Raw genomic sequence first — 18929 nt, forward strand, 5'->3', positions numbered from 1 at the left:
CCTCCGCCGCCGCCGCCGCTGCCGCCGCCGCCACCACCTCCCCTCTTGCTCTGCCTAGCCGTTGCTAAGCTTTTAGCAATGTTAGTCGGAGGCGAACAGAGTGGGGCAGGCAGCAGCATGCCTTCCTTTCCCAGTTACTCCATGTCCAGCCACCTACCAACCCATCTTACCATTTAACCATTCATTCAGCTCCAATGCACCCAATTTGCTACCTCTAACCTAACCCTTCTGCCTCTCATCCGTTACCACCTTTAGTTAGTCGCTCTGCCTTCTCCGTCTTATTCTTATCGTGCCACACTCTTGCACCATCTGATCGCTAAACTAATTTTCCTCCAGTATTGTACCTCCGGTACGATACCTATCCTTTTCCATCCACTCCTTTTACAATCCAATTTCATTCACCTGCTCGCTATCATGCTATACTATCTTTCGATATACCGTATATGTAGTAACGTATCAATACCATTGTAACAAGTAGATAATCTTTTATCTAAATAAGTACTTTACGTACTCCTTCAATTTTTATACCCTTTATAGTATTGTACATATACTACGTACTTATTATAGTATGTATGCACTTACGTGTACACACGTTGAAACATGTGTTGTCCGTGGCCCTTTGAAATTCTACTACTCCTCACCACATACCGATCGTTGATAACTCGCTAAAATTCTCTCGATAACACAGATCCCTTGAATTTTCAAGGTAAGAAAATTCAATCCTCTCCACGTGACCTTTCATTGTAAAACTTGAAAATTGACATTTTCATTGGATGATAATTTTGAAAATAGGACACGTTATCAGAGATAGGACAAGCTTTCGAGTAAGAAATTCTTAAATGACATTCTTATATTTTCATACTTTCAACATATCTTTTCCTCGGTGAAAATTCTTTGGACGAATTGGTGGGTAGCCTGACGTGCCGGCCGCACACAGAGAGACAAATGTGCCAAGTATGTACATAAGTACATACATATGTCAGACTTATTGTCGAAAATCAGAAATAGAAAATGAAATCTCCATTTATCGACGTCGTTACCAAGTATAGTACGTTGTTAATCGTTAATCTTATTATTACGTTGGTGATTGGTGAAGGGGTAAAAAAAAGGGGTACTTTCGGTACGGAAAACTTACTGTAACTACGAGACTTTTACAAAATCGTTTTATAAAACAAATCAGTCCCGGCTAACTTTGGTAGCATCGCGTATTGCTTCGCCTTCTTCTTCCATCGATTATTCCGTTGAAATTCGCACCAGTTATACACTATCTAACTCATCACTTTGTCGATCCAAGGCACGAATTTCTGAATATTCGTATATACGCCGGGCAGGTGTTCACGACCGCACCCTATACCCCAGGATACAAGACCGATTAATACGTGTCTTCCTTCCACGGACATGGTTAAAGGACCACCAGAGTCTCCCTATTTCAAAATCAGTTTTTCACTCGATCAATTATTTCGCACAAATTCTCTATGTACCTGACAACCCGGTAAATCTGTACCTGGCAAGAATCTCGTCCGCCTTCCTTGTAACCAGCGCATAAAAAGACGTCGTGAATGGTTTCCCGTCTTCCAGCCGCCCTAAACCAACGCTGACATCTTTCGTTGGGAATTACCTGAAAGTAATTACTTCGTTTCCAGTAATATATTGAACATATCGAATAGAAGGGGGTGCGTGCGTGCGTGCGTGCGTGCGTGCGTGCAAGTGTAAGTAGGTGCGTGTGTACGCGTGTGTGTACGCACTTCGACATCAACCTCTTGAAGAATCGACGGTGCCGAACTTTGCCCGTGTCTGGTCCTACCCCAGCCAGCAACCGTTGCGGTACGTCCCGAAAGTTTCAGATTTTTCGCTGGTAAACAGACAGGCACGATATGTTGCTTGAACGCTACTGTTCTTGAAAGCTTCACCAGTGCCACGTCATTCCGAAAATCGGTCGGTGAATATTGCGGATGAACCTGCAGTTTCGAATTAACGATTAATCCGTCCCTTCGAAAACCACCCTCTTACTTACCTCTTTCCTCTCGACGTTGAACTCTTCGTGCAACAATCGTTCGGATCCGTCCCTAACGTCCCATTCGCCGAGGCGCACTTTCAGGTTGCCGTTTGGTGTTCTGTAATACATAAGCGGGACGCGATACCGTTAATTATCATCTCGTGTACATATGTAAGTGTATTCTATCTCGATTGCGTATACTAACGTTGCGACACAATGAGCTGCGGTAACTACCCATCTGTTGTTCAATAAAGCACCACCGCAGGATAATTTCTTCGTAAGGAAACCAGACTTGATGATAGCAGCCTAAAAGTTTCAAGTGAAATAATCTTAACTTGACTTGCGCAGCGCAAGTATGTATCGAGCTGAGAGAAATGTTACTTTTGCCAAAGTTCCAATTCACCGGAACAATTACCTGCCATGGATGACTGCCGAAACTAGAACTATGCCCACCCACGATTCTGTTGCTCCTTGTATAAAGTTCACCGCAACCTGTCGGACAATATAAAGAGATTCACCATGTACCGAGACACATTTTCACCTTATAAACATATCTATACAACATCCTACGTATAGTACCTAAGTATAGTTAAAGTGAAGCTAGACCTTGCGTTCGGCGATGCTTTTGATCAACGAACGAACGAACGAACGAACGAACGAACGAACGAACGAACGAACGAACGAACGAACGAACGAACGAACGAACGAACGAACGAACGAACGAACGAACGAACGAACGAACGAACGAACGAAAGAGTGGTGCAAAGCGGGAATTTTCTCCCCACTAGAAAATGATATCTACTACATATGTATGTAGAAAAATATGATTTCTCGGGTTTGAGGTAGGTAAGGTAATCGAGTAGCGTGACATTCGTGATATCGATATCACGAGCGTGCAAACACTTTCTACGGTTCAACCTTTCGGATTCTCAAGTTTCTCGTGAGTTTCTCCTTGTTAATACACAAGTGCGTGTGCTTATTCTATTATATCGTATTAATTGAAATAGACATGTTTACTACACACCATTAACGATAGCAGAAAAGCCACTACGGAAATCTACGGTGAAACGTGCAGAGTGTCGCGAGATAGAACGAAAGAGAGCGACGTCAAGCGAAGAAAAGTGCTTCCTCTTTTGGTTCACTTTCACATTCATCGTACCTACGATAGTAACGTTCGGTAATGATCGTTCGATATGCCGTGCCACGAATATACGTACATACGTAGAGTGTAACAAGGCTAGCTGCTAACAGGAGGCATAGAAGAGATCTGACGAGGTTTCTACCAAGTATGTGTATGTAAGTAAGTAGGTACATAGTAGGTCAATTGCGGAGAGGAACTAACATACAGAAATTGCAATTTTATTGCTGTGCAATTTTGTCTGTGCGACTTGATGCGGATTACCACGGTATTTCGAATAATCCAGGGAGTTTGAGACATCCTCGATCGGTGTATGTATCCCCGAAACATCGGGAGAAACGGCATCGTATTCATCCAGAGGCGGATGATAAAGTGGTGGACGACTCGTATACACAGGACGATCGTAATTCCACGTCTGTGAGGACACGTGAACGGTCGACGGCTTGTTCGCGATGTTGGCGTACAGGTAGCTCGATCCGTGTTCGTTCGGACCGCTATACATCGGTTTGCTCGGCCTTGCCGCATTCTCGTAGATTTGTACGTCGTCGTCCACGTACGGATGTTGATTTCCCACGTTAAACGAAAGCGCTAAGTTTAAACAACCTCCGTTATACTTTACCTTCTCCGGCTTATCTATTACTTTCGACGATCGTTTTCACATTCGAGAGCACATTATGCGTGCCAACCCTGTTGTTACCCGTTAACCATCTTACGCGTCTGTCGTCACCTCAAAACCCAAACTCACTTGCGTTTTGCAGTAATCCAGTTGTTGGTCGTGGTATCTTTTCAGGGATGTCATCGTCATCCACGCAACAACTCCAAATTAATCCACCGGAACAGAGATCGACCGGACGACCACCCCCAAGAACGCAGCTGATACTAAGGCCACAGTCGAACGTAGCTCCTTTGTACGTACAGGTTTGCGGTATCACTGAAACAAAACCATTCACCGTTCGTTTATCACCGGTTTGCATTTCGATCGCTCTCTCTCTCTCTCTCTCTCTCTCTCTCTCTCTCTCTCTCCCCCTCTCTCTCTCCTAACGAATTTACCAGCTACCGATAGTACACCTATATAAATAAATAAGTATTTGTCTATCGCCCAAGTATGTATTTATCTACTTATTTTCGTCGCGTCTGCGTCTGGGTCTGCGTCGAGCCGTGAGTCGTCATGGAGCACCGCGTTGCTCTCTTTCGGTCTGTTTCTTCGGATAAACACTCGGTTGCTTTCGTTTCGAATCACACAGTTTCATAAGTGAAATCGTCGACTGGACGGCCAACACGCATAATGGAAAAAGAGATCGAACAAGAAAGTCGAAGAAAGAAGGAAAACGTTCGTCGATAAAGTTCGTCCCCGTTGTGTGGCGGCGGATACCTACGGTATACGTATGTATATACACGAAACAACGTACTTCTACCCAACATATCCATTATGCCAATTTGAACGTCACTGTTATGACTCCCTCGATCATCTCCGGTGTAATTTCGTTTCTTCCTGAGAGCCTCGACAAGGAGGGTGCCCTGCTGTTGACTATTCAATTTATGTCTTCTACCTTGCCTGTAACCACCACCACCACCGTCGCCACCACCAACACCAACACCACCACCAACACCACCACTACCAGTCATTATCGACTGTTCCAATTCACCCTTGTTCATTCTTCTCCTCAACTGCTCGAGAAAGTTTCGTACGTTCTTCTCTTCAACGTCCCCTTCGTCTGAATATCCGTCCTCGAGATTCCGTCCATTCGCCGGCACTGGCCGCTTCTGCCGCCTACTCCTATTATCCTTCTTATCGTTTTTATTATTGTCACCGTCAGCCTCTCCTTCACCTCTCCTTCCAACGATGAATCCTCTACGAAGGATCCTCGTCTTCCCATAATCATCGTAATCTCCGTTCCACGAGCTTTCCCTTCTCCGATCGAAACATTTCCTGTTCGTGTCACTCGCGTCTCGCACCTCGGAGATATCGATGCCCGTTTTTCCTTCGATCGAGTTTCCAAACATCCATCTATCCTCTAATCTCTTCGTTTCTCTACCTTTCCTTTTATCCGATAGTTGCACCTCGGATAATAACAACCCTGCTAATCTCCCCGTTTTCTCGTTTCTCGAGAGCCAATCGTGAACATCCGACGAAGAAGATGGAGAAGAAGAAAGCAACGGGCGATCGTAAGTCACTGCATCGTAATTGAATGCATTAGCGGTTACTAATAAAAACACGTGTACAACTACGATCACGTTCATGATCTTTCCAGTTGATCTAATCGATCGTCTGTATCATAATTTTCACAAACAGGTTATTTTTCACAAACGATCGAGAATCGTTTAAAAGCGCAAAACTGCGTGAAATAAAAATATCCAACAAATTCTACCTTCCACGACATTTTACCTTCGTTCCATCTACCAAATCGTTACACACTCTTTTCCGCGTGTTCTTTCTCAAAATTCATTCGTCACGTAAACTATCGCAAATCGACGTCTTCCACCGACTGACGAGACTTTACCCGGGCATCTAAAGAAGCGTTCGCGGCTTTCACCAACGTTAGCTTTCTCGTTGCTACGATAGCGCGTCTTCCTTTACATTGGTTAGCTTCCCCACCTATTCCTTCCTTCACTCTCTTCTGCTTTCTTCCCCATATGCCCCACACCGTGCTTACTTCCTTTCTCTTCCCCCTTACAAAACCTGCCCATAGACGGCACGCAACTTCTCTTTCTTTCTGCATTTCTTCAACCAACTTCTCTCCTCTAACTCTTCTCCAACTATTATCTACATATACTGTACATAAATAAGTACCCAAGTACTTAAATCAGCCAGAAAGTTATTTATTTGCCGCGATAGAAATTCCAACGGATAAAACGGAATAAGATCTTTACGATTAGAATTGACCGAGTTTTCTTTCCCTGTCCTCCGCATTGGAAAACTTACGTCCGAGCTCGTCGAAAAATCGTGTCTCTCCCTCAGAATCAACTGTATTTTCCATTGTAGTTTCCTTGGTTTTTGTTGAATCTACAATTCAAATATCCAATTATTATACATATATGTACATCCATCTAAGTACATACATACCAAGTACTCACCGAAATTCTCTAGATACCGGTCGTTTTTCCTTTCAGCGGCTTCGCAATACAGCCCAATAAGGAACGGAACGAAGAGCAAGTATGCGAATCGATTCATTTCTTTGCTCCCTCAACAATGATTCCTCGTTCAATTCTTCTTCCAATCGTTCACCGAACGTTCGCGCCGAAGAAACTGAAGCAATCTCTCTGTCCCTTTAAACCCTTCTCTATTCTCTGCTCTTTTCCAAATCTCAACTTGACGATATCAATCGACGTTCGCATACCTCCTGTAATTTATTCGAACAGAATCGCAACAGAAAGCTCGATCGATGATCCGGCATCCAAGAAGTTCGTCTTGAATTTTCTTTCTAAATTTCCTTCTCTCCTGTGACTCCGTGTACCGTAAGAACCCGTGAAGCGTAGCGAAGGCATTCACACGTACCGTGTGGTCCGGTAGAAAAGTGGGTCGAGGAACCAGGTCACCGAAACAAGTGGCACGCCGCCGTCTCTTCGCGTGGCCGCTTCGTAACACACCTTCTCAGTAGTCCCCTATGTCCCGTGAACATGCGGTCTGCGCGCGAAACCGTAGCATTACACCTTTGCTTATTATTAGTGAAAGTTAGAGCCGGTAACTTTCGACTTTGACAATGATGATCTGACTCTCAAATGAATCGCCAGTGGCTTACATTCTCCGAACGATTTGCCAATCAAATTTTCCTCTCTACATCTCCTCTTTTATTCCATTTCCTGTTCCTCTCCTACGTCTTTTAACCTAAGTAAGAACGTACATATTCGAAATATCGAGAAACGGCCCTGCTTCAACCGTAGATCCAACCACACTGTCCCGTCTGCTATCAGGCTACACGTGAGAAGCGTGAAATTCATCAGAGAGCTGTCATTCAAATATCCCTCTTCTTCTTCTTCTTCTTCTTTCAGAGTACACACGACACAACACACGTAAGCGCACCCGGTCTCAGGATCGTTTCAATTTTCTTTTCATTTTTTCACCAAAATTCCTGCCGAATTAAACGAAATCTACCGTTTTTAGAAGGACAACGATAAACAGATATCCGATTCGATTCGTGTTAGGTTTTCATCGCGATCAGAATCACTGTAACGTCCTTCCTTCGCCAGTGACCGGGTGACACTGCGAAGAAAGGAGGAGGAGATTCTCGATACAAGGTTGACTACTGACGAGGAACGGAAATACAGCATCCAAAGGCTACTCTCTTTCTCTTCCTCTCCTACCTGATACTTTTCTTCCTGCCTTTTCTCCTTACCCCTTCTTCCATCCACCTTTCCATCAATCCGTCCTTCCTTCCCCATCGCGTTTTCGCTTTGGCTTATTTGTTCGCTTTCGTTTATGTATACATACATAAGTACATAAATATATGTATATCATGCTCAACAACGTATCGCTCCATCTCCACATGTAAGCTTTCAAAACGTTGCAGGACTGAAGGAACAATGAAGAACAACCAGATAACAACCTTTCTGTACTCTTACTTTTCTTCCATTTCTTTCGCTTACGGTCGGCGCGGCGCGGCGCGGCGTAGCGCGGCATGGCGTACCGATAAACGTAACGCGCCAATCCAATTACTCGTCCTGTGCTACGGAAAGATTGGTATTACTGCCAATTAAGAAACTTACGCCAATCTGCTGACATATACGATTTATAATTAACAAGGCAATTGATTCCGTTAGAAGTAACGATGAAAGTGAACAGTTCTGTACTTTGCTACTTTCTTCTTCTTCGAAATTATAAACTTACAAGGTGTGCATATTTTCTGTCGTACGTGTTTAAGAAAACCAACGAGAAGTCTCGGACGGGAACAATTTTCTTCCAATTAGTATCGACTCTTCTATTTACATATTCATACACTTACTTAAGTAGCTATAATTATATAGCAAATACTGACGTGGCGACATCTTTCGTCAAAAACAAGACACAAATAAGATTGGTCGTTTCTTTACCATCCGAGCTATTTATCAATGTAACGCCTATATTAATGTCAACGATTTCTACTTAACCGATCGCTCCTAATACTTTACGATAATTACCCTATCCTAGTTAGATATTGCGGTATTTCAATTCAAGCAACTTTTATCATTTCTGAAATTAAGTCCAAAAATGATTAATCTATTTATGCGATCGATCTATAAAAATATATGTATATCGTATAATACATTACAAGGGATATGACGTAAGTACGCATGCCACTCACTTTTCGTATATACTGTTTATTTATTTATTTATTTCGATAAATACATAAAAGATAATACATATGTAGTCCCTGTCGGAAACCTTTTCGTACATTCTGCGATCCTATTACCTCTGAACATCTAACAGATCAAAATTTTCTGCTAAAACTATATGTATACATATAGTAAGGAAGTAAGTACTTATTATACTTATTTATTATACGGACAAGGAGAAACTTGAAAGATGGAAAAGGAAAGAAATCGGAGGATAGAACGGGACAAATAAAAAGAAAAAAAAAAGGTAAGAGAACAACCTTCTTTCCGCATGATATTCCACTCTGCGAAAACTTCAACTTAAGGGGAACACAGGACATGCTAGGAGCAATTAGACAAAGAACGAAAATCCATCTTGTGTAATTAAGACAAGGATAGCGATAAAGCGCGGCGACACTACTGCCATCTCCTGTTTTAGGATAACAGAATATGCATGGAGGTATCCGACAAGGAACGCAATAGTGTGAGAGGAGGACAGTGAAAACGATTCCTATTGGCCGAGCAGCACCATTGTTCCGCTCCCCGCCATTAAATGAAAGTGGCGTGGGAAATACATCGATAACTCATTATCTACGAATAATTTGCATACTTTTAGCATCGAAGAACAAAGTATAGACCTCTAGCAAGTTTCACATATAAGTTTGAACGCCGTCGTTTCTTTAAATAATTAGTTACTACCAAATCGGTATTACTGTACGATTTTTCATTAATTTCCTAACTTTATATGCATAATTTATACATTTTCAAGTATGTAACTCAATGTTCATCCCCTTAGCTTTATTCCCGTGCAATTTTTATTAACATATCACGTGTGATTTCATAGCTATTAAACATTATTACGGGTAGCGTTCCCAAACGTGATATCTTTGTGAAACAATTGATAATAATTAATAAACCGCAGCAAACACGCGTATCAAAGTTATTTGAAAATATACATAAAGTTTTACGCTACATTCCGTAATGATAAAAATGTGCAAAATGTTTCTACAAAATTACAATTTATTATCGGCCACAGCCGCATCATTGACAATCCCCACCTAACTAATTGTTGTTCAATCAAAATTTACAAGGTTTATCGTTACAAAAAGCAACGATTAGTACTCTCCAAGCTACTTATATAAGTACACAAGTACTTCTACCTCTACTCTCTCCTTGTTGTATACCAGCCGAGTATGTCGGTATAAAAGAACACCATATATCGTTACATATTTGAAACGCAAGATGCTGTTGTTCCTTATTTTGCATGTAAATTCATGTTGCGTGAGAATATTTTTCTTCTGTTAACGATGTACGTGTGTAGCTTTAATTTTGTTAACAATGCTCCGTCTGTCGAGATATTTTAGTATGTTAATTATTTTTATCGACAGTTATAGTTTTCAAGGAGGAAATGCCTCGAATAATTGCTGTGGCTAATTATGAAGAAATGTCAAAAGTTACATTCCTATTGTGTTTATTGCTTAAAAAATATATAACAGTGGAAGTTGCTGGCATCGTTATGCGTTGCATTTTATAATTTAGAGAATGAAAACGTTAATGGGGAAAGTAGTTGCTTTGGGTTCACAAGGTAAATTTTACATCACGATCAAAGGTAACCGATACACCGTCGTTTCTCATTTTTCTTTCTTTTCCATTTTATTTCAAAGTTCATTCTCGCCAATATTTCTATAAATCGATCGATTTTTAACGATTCGAAGGAAGAGTATTTAGGTTAACTTGTCAATTCCTTTTTCTAGGTAATTCTTTCTATTTTATATGTTTTTATCATGCAAACGTGATATTCTAATTTAACAATGTTTCAGGTGTTGGCAAAACTAGTATGATCATACGCTATACTGGTAAAACATTCAACGAGCATGTGAGTCCTACAATTGGCGCGTCATTTTCTACTTGTAAATTCAACATGGAAAATGCAAGAATAGTACTACAGGTATAACGATTGTTACATCAAAATATTAATTACACACACATACGTATGTATATATATCATTCGATTCTATTCATCAGGAGTATGTTAATAATGGTGAACAGATTTGGTATTCCTATATTTATAATTGTAATAAATATGATGAATAAAGTGGTACAGATAAATGCAGTATACTTTTATTTGTTGCGCGTGATGTAGGTGTGGGACACTGCAGGACAGGAAAAATTCAAATCAATGGCACCAATGTACTATAGAAATGCCAATGCAGCTATGTTGGTGTTCGATTTAACTCAGTATAATACATTCGCAGCAATGAAGGGATGGGTGACAGAGCTTCGAAGAAAAGTAGAAGATACTATGGTACTGGTAGTTGTTGGGAACAAATCGGATTTAAGGAAAGAAAGGCAAGTGGAGGCTGAGGAAGGTAGAGTGTATGCTACGAAAATTGGTGCAACATATCACGAGACATCGGTTCTGCAAAACGAAGGAATCGAAAATGTCTTTTTCACTATTGGTAAGGGTCTCCTTGGATTATCGTCAACCGAACACGATACTACCTCCGTCAGAATATGCGAGTCGAAAAATTTGAATTCGAGCACGACGGATGTCTCACTTACACCATCCCTCGAGGAAAGTGCTGAAAACTTGAGTATTGCTCATGGGATACAAGAAAGACCGCACAAGTGCTGCTAGCCCAGCAATTCTCGTTTCAGTTTCGAAAATACACATCGTCGACGTGCCACTTTTGTATCTCGATTCTTTAGTAAAGATTTAAGGCGGATCTCAATCTTTCCTTTCATTTACACGAATAAGGCAAGCGTATTCTAAACCTCGACCCCATATACGCGAATAACGTATAGCAGGTCATTTGTAAATTCTAACGACAATGGAACGTCTTCCATATACTTACGTGTACATCTAAGATAGAGATACATATATTATAATAAAGTTGTTATAAATATACTTCACTTTCTTACGTATCTAACTAACATTTTTCATACGATTTTAATCAAAATTAATCGACAAATCGTTTACGCGCCAAACACCACTAATGCCGGGGCGTAATTACATATGCACGTTACAATACGATACAACAACACTGATAACGCTTCGTTAAGATTAAGCTAAAATTCTTTCCTCGATTCATGCCTTCTTCTTCTTCTATGTACATACATAAGTACTTGGATACTTGCACACGACACGCGGTGTATTATTGTAATACTTACATCGTATTGATATGCATAACGAAGCAAATACGCGTTATACAATTAGAGGAGCTTTGTGCTCATAAGTGCAGAACGATAATCGTAAGGTGAGTCATTCTTTCTTTGGGCCAGGCTTCGGCAAGCGTGACGCGTCCCAGCTTTGTTCGCGTTTAACTTGTCTCACTTCCGTTACATAACTATGTATTTCTTCAGCGTGCCTTCATTTATACCTCTGATAGTTCATAGTGGCGATGATGCGGCGGCGTTCACCAATTAGGATTGTACCGATTGCACGATTCTGACTATGTTGCCGTTCAAAGTACGGAAACAAGTTGGATAAAATGCAGGGAGATGGGTATACATAAGTAGATATTCCTCAGAATTACATATATGCTAATTTCTACCAGTGATATCCATATCATCGTTCGTTTAACGCTTGAATTCATCCGTTTCCATTCACCGAATTACCCTTTACCTTGCGAAACGTAATCCTAATCGATTACACAAGCCATGTAACGCAAAGTTGTGTTGCGCGAGTAAGTTAATTAACCGTGTTCATTATTCTATTCTACCACGCGACCAAGTCGGCGTGAACGAGTGCGGGAAGAAAGGGGCGCGTTCTTTGAACACCTTCATGTGCATCGTGTTGCCGAGTAAGAAAACAATGTATGTATCGCCCCGCACATTCAAAGAGTTGGTTCCTGCCTACGAGGCACGTACGAGACACGTCTACGTCTAGCAGCGTAGAAGAGAAGGAGGGAAGTGCAACGCGGACAGAGAAACAGTTCTGTAGCTTTAGAGAACTCTCTTTTGCGTTTTGTATAAGAGAGCACAACCGTTGCCCGGTATTCTCAGTCAAGTTTAGATCGTCGAATGTCATATTTCCGCGACAAAATAAACCTTCTTTATATACATTTAGCGTGTACTTAAATATACATGTACAACATTTAGTACGACATGTATCATCGCGTTATCTTTAATCTATCGTTACGACGTTTTGCAACAGTGAAAATGTAACATCGGATTTTTATCGTTTTCAACGTGGCCCGAAAAAAATTCGTCGATCTTTCGGGTTTGCTTGTTAAATCGTTACAAGGCAACGATAGTTCAATTAACCAGACTAAAATGTATCGGCTGGGTTGCTATCGTATTTCATCCTTGTCGCTCCTATTACACCTTCTCTACCAATGCCCACCACTTTTCTCCCTTACGATTGACAATCGTTTAACAGTCGTTGCGAATGGTAATGAACAGTGTGTTACGATACCAATTCGCATTTCAATTAACTTCAGACCTAAGCAGCAACAATCATATCGAAATGAATTTCTCCCTCAGATTGTTACGGAAGGGTATCAATTGGGTCCAAGTTACCAGATATGGATAACGTGTTACGAGTCGACGCCCTAAGCTTAACGGAGTGCAAAGAAAGCTGTTCAAACGATAGAAATGGTTGTGACGCATTTTCATTTGGGTCGGTTTATTTACGTATTTTCCCACTTTACTCCTACATTGTACATATACATACGTATAATACGGTACACAGCAGCAGTGCACATTCAGGCGAGACAAACAATTTTACCTCATTCGTTGTTGTTTAGCGTTGGCCTAAAGGGTAATAGTACCTGTTTGATTAGCCCACGAGTACCAGTACTAGAAAATTTGGAAATTCATCCAGAGTATGACGTTTACGTGAAAAAACGGCACGATTCGCTACGGTGTGACTTCGATCGTCTCTATTACGGAAGTCTTATTCGTGGAAGTGGAAACGAGAGTGGAAGTCGTTGGACGAAAATGAAAAGAATAAACAAAAATGAACACCTTTCAAATACTAGCAATCTTCTTCTTCGTTCGAAATTAATACGAACCTCGATGCCGGCATCAATACCGCTTAACGCATCACCATTCTCGAGGTATTGTACAATACAGTATGTATGTATACGTTGTGCCCTACCACCGGCCGATTTCCTTCGATTTTCGACAAATAACTTTACTATCTATTACCATGCATGATACTTTTACCTATTCCGTAAGTATTATATTACACATTCGGGAACATGCCAACGCTATGATCGTTCATTCATACCTCGTGTTGTACCATGTATCGTTGAAAATTTCAAGAAACAAAGAAGACATTGGAAAACACAGACTTATCTATAACTCGTTCATCGATCATGAGAAACGTTTTCACTCCGACGATAACAATCGTAGAATCTTGGATATTGTTGCAAACAAAAATATCGATAGAACGGTATCGACCAGTCCTTTTGGTAAGTCGAGATGTTTCACGCAAATCCTGTGTATGTAAGTAAATAGGTATCATATACATATTTTCTTAAACAAAATGGAAAGCTATCGATACGATTCTTTTCATCCTGCTCTTCTTCCATTTTCTTTAGACCAGTCAAGTTTCCCTCGTCGTCATCATCGTCCGCCTACGAATATCTTCTTCGAACATATTCCCAACAACATCTAACAAAACCTATTCGCTCGTTGCCCCGTCAATAGTTACAAGATGACCGATTTTTTCAAAGCGCACTGCGATTGCAAAGACCGAGCTAGCTGAAATAATTGCGCATCTTGTATCCTTGATGAATCTCGAAGGACACGAGTAATTAAGCTTGTGCAGTTTCAATCACATTTCAATATGTACTTACTTACGTACATACGTAGTCGACCGATACAAGCGGGGGGGGAAAAAAGGGGGAGTGAAAATTTATCGCGCACGACGCGACGATGAGAAAAGAATGGGTATTCTTTTGGCTATTTAAACAGTAAAAACGACGAAAGTGGAGGAAGAGTAATCGTATTTTCTTGAGAATAATGATATTTAAATGTAGTTTCGTTAATGCACGCGCACACAGATGCGACAGGTGAATAAATACATGTAAATATTTGTGAAAATAATTATTACGTTTGCATAGCCAGAAACCAATTGTTATGCATATATGTATGCACTTATGTACATAAAAGCTTCAGCTATCCAATGTCCCTTCTCCGACATGCGAATATCTCCTCCCACTATTTCCGCAGAATCGCTCACTTTTCTATAAAACCATGCAGAACAGCAATTTCACCATTACTTTTTACACCTTTTACCGTTTTCATTCTATGAACTTACACGCGCTTCGCATCTTCCTAACCGTTTCATATGCCGCCTACTTATCCGCTCGTACATATGTAGGTGCATATGTATTACATATCCGTTAATAAACTCGGGACTATGCTTACAAGAATCACTATTTTTGCGTATACTATCATGAAAAGTCGACCGTGGCGGGAAAGATAACAATTTCAAATAACGGAAAGTGCAAGTGTTCAACCTGAGGAGGAGTTGAAGACAAAAAAGATGTTTGTAAAAACGTGGTTTTTATGGACTTTCATTTTGTCCACGCCTTATCCCCGTATAACTAAGAGTTCAACGATATCGGAGAAAAGTAATAACAATGATTTCACACGTAAGTTTGCAAGGAAAAACTCTGGCTAGGATATCTTACGCTCTCCAACTTCACATCTTCTTCCCACGTTCTACCATACTATACATAATACGTACCTACTTACATATTTACTACATCAGTACCGCGCATTGTAACGCCTTCGTACAATTATAATTCTTCTTCTTCTTCTTCTTCTTCTTTTTTTGCCTTTTTCTTCATTCTCTTCCGTTTTTTTCCCCTTTTTCTTATTTTGGGAAATTTAGTTGCAATTTGCCATCGAAAACTGTTACCTGGCAAGAAGATGATGGAACTGCTCGTCGAACGCGTCGTCAGTTGCGAAAATCTGCAAGATTGTTGTCGGGCATGCGATTACGAAAAGACTTTCGCCTGCAAAGGTTTCAATCACAGGTATGCCAAGTAAGACCGCTGTCACTGAAACAGGGTGAGTCGTTTAAATCGAATATTTTCGAAACCGTTGATTTAAACGACTCACCCTATGTACAGTACCAACTATTGTATTATACATATTGAATTTGAAATTTAAATTTGTCATTTCTGTGCGTATGTTGATAACGTAGAGACGCGCGTGGATACGAATGCAAAATTTCTACGGATAAAACGTATCCGCATCGTTACGATACTTTTATTTCTATTTTCAACTTCCGTTAACTTTACCGCTTTCGTATTAGATAGGGAAAAGTAGTTTCAATTAGTTTCAGATAGAAAAAATCCAGCAGAAATATTCGAAGGAAAATCGAATATTTCTGGTGGAAACGTTATTTACTCTCGTCCGTTCAAAGGCGCAGAACAGACGATTCAAAGTGTATATGCGAGCTGACGTCAACGCCGCATTTTCGCATGGACGTTGATGAAGATTTCTCAGTTGATTCTCATTACGATTACTACGAGAAGAATCAAAATTGCCTACCTTCGACGTTCGATCCGGTGAAAAACTACGAGCCAAGTGGTCGAAATATGTGGTCGGATCGTGTCGTGGGCGCGGACAAAGATCATTTCTACAGAGAAATTTATTCGCTATCGAATAGCGAATCTACTCGTGATTATCCCAATGGCCTTGCACAGCCCAACCAACAATTCAATTACGAAGAACCTCGCGGTGGTAAGTATAACATACGTAAGTATGTATTTATTTATCATACTATTACATAAGTAATATCGTGTAAACGATAAATTAATTTTGCACAATGTGAAATGAAAATGAAATACGCATAGGTTTCGCGTCTCGTCAGAATGCACCTTTAAATTGGAATCACAAATGGAGAAATTCCGATGTTACCAATGGCAACACACTCCCCAATTCTCCCTTAAACTACGATAAAGAATACGTGGACTACGTAAGATCTTCAATTTTCTCCAAATCACCGATCGAACAGGACCCTTCTCCGGAGCACGGATTTTCCCTTCCTGACCAACATGAACACTTTTATGGAAAATTTTATAATTACGGTGGTGCATTTGGCTACAACGATAACTCGTATGTGTCAGCCACAAGGACACCGTTTCAATCACTTTTCGAGAAACACGATAAACTCCAAACGACACGTAGATGCGCAACGAAAGCCGTTGCGGGTTCGAAATTAGGCAGAAGCGTTTTACGAAAGACTTGCCTGGCACATGATTTCGATCAGTGCGAAGATCTTTGCATCAACGAAACCAGTTTTTCTTGCCAAAGTTTTGCTTATAGGTAAGCCAAAGTAAAAAAGCGATCTTGAAGATTAACAAACCGTTAATTTTAGTACACATTAACAGAATAGAACGAAACTTTCTTCCTTTTCTTTATTCTGCCCTTACTCTATGTATACAGATACAACGTACTTACCGCAAATCCCACGGACAATTGCTTATTGAGCGACCTTTCCTATCGAGATTTAAATTTTTACACGGATCTCGAACCAGACCGCGATTACGACAGCTATATATTCATGCCGGATGATAAGATCTGTGATTTGAAAAAGTCAACGAATCGATATCCAGCGGAGGAATGCTTTTCAAGAGTGAGAAGTGGATTTACCATGCCGATGGACATTACGAACAACTCCATGTTCGTAAATGATTTGGGGGAATGCCAGTTTGCATGCACTGCGTCGCAACAATTTCTTTGTAGAAGTTTCGTTTTTAACTATGCTGTGAACAGTCGTGGACGCAATCACCAACACGTACCGTTCAATTGTTTCTTAAGTGATTGGCCTACGGAAGAAATGAATCCTACGAATATGCCGGATATGGATGGTGCTGAATTGTACGAGAGAAATACCTTTTCTTACGGTTGTGAAATCTACCCTTCTACGTCGTTATCATTTCCACATGTAACCATTCCAAATGACAAACGATTCTCCTCGATGCACACGACGGATGAACTTTGTTACTCCGAGCATCACAGACCATGCAAATTAATGTCTCACGCGATAGTGTCTTCAATGCGTGCTCTTACAAAATCAGAATGCCGACGAAAATGTTCGACAATGAGAAACACTGCTGCGATACCTTGTATGTCTTTCAATTATCTGTGAGTACATATTTCCTTGTTACATTTTTCAAATTCTCTCGTTCTACTGTAAAAGAGTTTATCATGTGATAAATGTTCACTTCTGTTCTCTAGTATCAACATCGACGGTACACGGGATAATTGTTTTTTAAGCGATATATCGAGACGAGATTTAAGACCAAATCTAGACTACGTTCGTGATAACGATCACATATTATACACGTGGAAAGAATTCGATCCATTATGCGGTATAACACCAGCGTTTGAGAAACACGCACAATCGTCGTCGCCGTCGTCTTCTTCCTCGCCACTTCTTCCCATGTTGAACGACCTAAATACTCAAAGGACATTAGACAGTGGCTCTCATATTTATAGACCGATTCTTCATTCTTCCACCACTCGGTGGGAAAACAAATTTCGATCCGAGAATCACCAACACAATTATAAGCATGAATTAACTAACGGGGATGACAAATCTAATTCCGGTGGCTCCGAATATCAACTAAACTTTCTCTATTGTAAGTGGAAAGAGAAATAAAAAGGTGAACCATCCATCTTTTCAACGAAACCAATTCAAACTTACATGTACACCTTCTGCTTTGCATTTGATCGTCTAGCGAGCCAACTTTCCCCTTTTCGACGTTACACGGTAAACGGTAATCCTTGCAGAAACGGTACCGTATGTCAGCGAAACGAGATCACTGGATTTTGGTCTTGCGAAACCGAAAACGAGTACGGCGGCAGTTGGGATTATTGTTGCGAGCCGAATCACCAATGTGGATTTTCCCAAGGATATCATTACCCCTGGTAGTATACGTATACCATTTCTATAAAATCACTTTCCTCTCGTTATCACCTCTAAGTATCGCTAATATTGCAGGTGTTACGTGGGTTCTAACGAAGATCAATGGAGACCTTGCAGCGAAACGTATAATCCATATTATTCTCCCAAAGACCGTTCAATTTATCGTCAATCACCGCTATATACCGCCCGTCATTGGCCAGTAATTTACTTTCACGAGACGTCACCTCCAAACTGCTCTACCAATGATCCCTAGTACATATGTACACATATGTATGTATATTAAATTATAATAGAAAAACTTCCGCGAGAGAGTTTCTTAATACGACGATCGATAGATAAACGAAATCAAACCTGTCTACCGTTACTCTCTGCAAAATCTATTCCAATCTATTTCTCCTTTTCACTAACAACAAATTACACGTGTATAATCATTGTATATTTTTCTTTCTCTTTCTTTTCTTTCGATCCCTTTGCGTGACTCGACTATGTACCAACTTTCTCAACGTTACACTTTCTCCTTGTACAACTGTTTAAACAACAAACCACCTCCCTAATTCAAGAACGCGTAACACAGGCAGGTAAAAATGCCAAGTAAATCATCGAATAACCGT

At 40.6% G+C, this 18929-nt stretch overlaps 2 protein-coding genes across 2 annotated transcripts; one reads left to right on the forward strand and one right to left on the reverse strand.

Annotated features, from left to right (window-relative positions):
* Nucleotides 1-1268: 1268 nt before the first annotated feature.
* On the reverse strand, nt 1269-5375 carry LOC108571274. Its single transcript, XM_017933274.1, has 9 exons — nt 4544-5375; nt 3880-4065; nt 3399-3722; nt 2412-2488; nt 2202-2302; nt 2015-2114; nt 1746-1958; nt 1505-1618; nt 1269-1424 (listed from the first exon to the last, which is right to left on the reverse strand). Exons 1-9 carry the CDS (start codon nt 5373-5375, stop codon nt 1269-1271), a joined length of 2103 nt encoding a protein of 700 aa, XP_017788763.1.
* A 4330-nt stretch (nt 5376-9705) lies between these two features.
* Nucleotides 9706-18571, forward strand: LOC108571275. The gene is made up of 15 exons (XM_017933275.1): nt 9706-9732; nt 9812-10032; nt 10244-10371; nt 10567-11056; nt 12909-13044; nt 13172-13577; nt 13818-13840; nt 14880-15028; nt 15271-15415; nt 15808-16127; nt 16241-16712; nt 16833-17534; nt 17628-18031; nt 18131-18320; nt 18394-18571. The coding sequence occupies exons 2-15, from the start codon at nt 9966-9968 to the stop codon at nt 18569-18571; spliced, it is 3810 nt and encodes a 1269-aa protein (XP_017788764.1). The 5' UTR covers nt 9706-9732; nt 9812-9965.
* The last annotated feature ends 358 nt before the right edge of the window (nt 18572-18929 follow it).

This window comes from Habropoda laboriosa, unplaced genomic scaffold (assembly GCF_001263275.1).
Source record: "Habropoda laboriosa isolate 0110345459 unplaced genomic scaffold, ASM126327v1 scaffold57, whole genome shotgun sequence".
Lineage (NCBI taxonomy): Eukaryota > Metazoa > Arthropoda > Insecta > Hymenoptera > Apidae > Habropoda > Habropoda laboriosa.

Coding starts and splice junctions, on each gene's coding strand:
- LOC108571274 (XM_017933274.1), bottom strand. CDS start 5,375: ATGAACGTGATCGTAGTTGTACACGTGTTTTTATTAGTAACCGCTAAT. Junction 4,066..4,543: donor AATGGATATGTTGGGTAGAA/GTACGTTGTTTC, acceptor GTTTTGTTTCAG/TGATACCGCAAACCTGTACG. Junction 3,723..3,879: donor TGGATTACTGCAAAACGCAA/GTGAGTTTGGGT, acceptor GTTTAAACTTAG/CGCTTTCGTTTAACGTGGGA.
- LOC108571275 (XM_017933275.1), top strand. CDS start 9,966: ATGAAAACGTTAATGGGGAAAGTAGTTGCTTTGGGTTCACAAGGTAAA. Junction 10,372..10,566: donor ATGCAAGAATAGTACTACAG/GTATAACGATTG, acceptor CGCGTGATGTAG/GTGTGGGACACTGCAGGACA. Junction 17,535..17,627: donor TGTATGTCTTTCAATTATCT/GTGAGTACATAT, acceptor TCTGTTCTCTAG/TATCAACATCGACGGTACAC.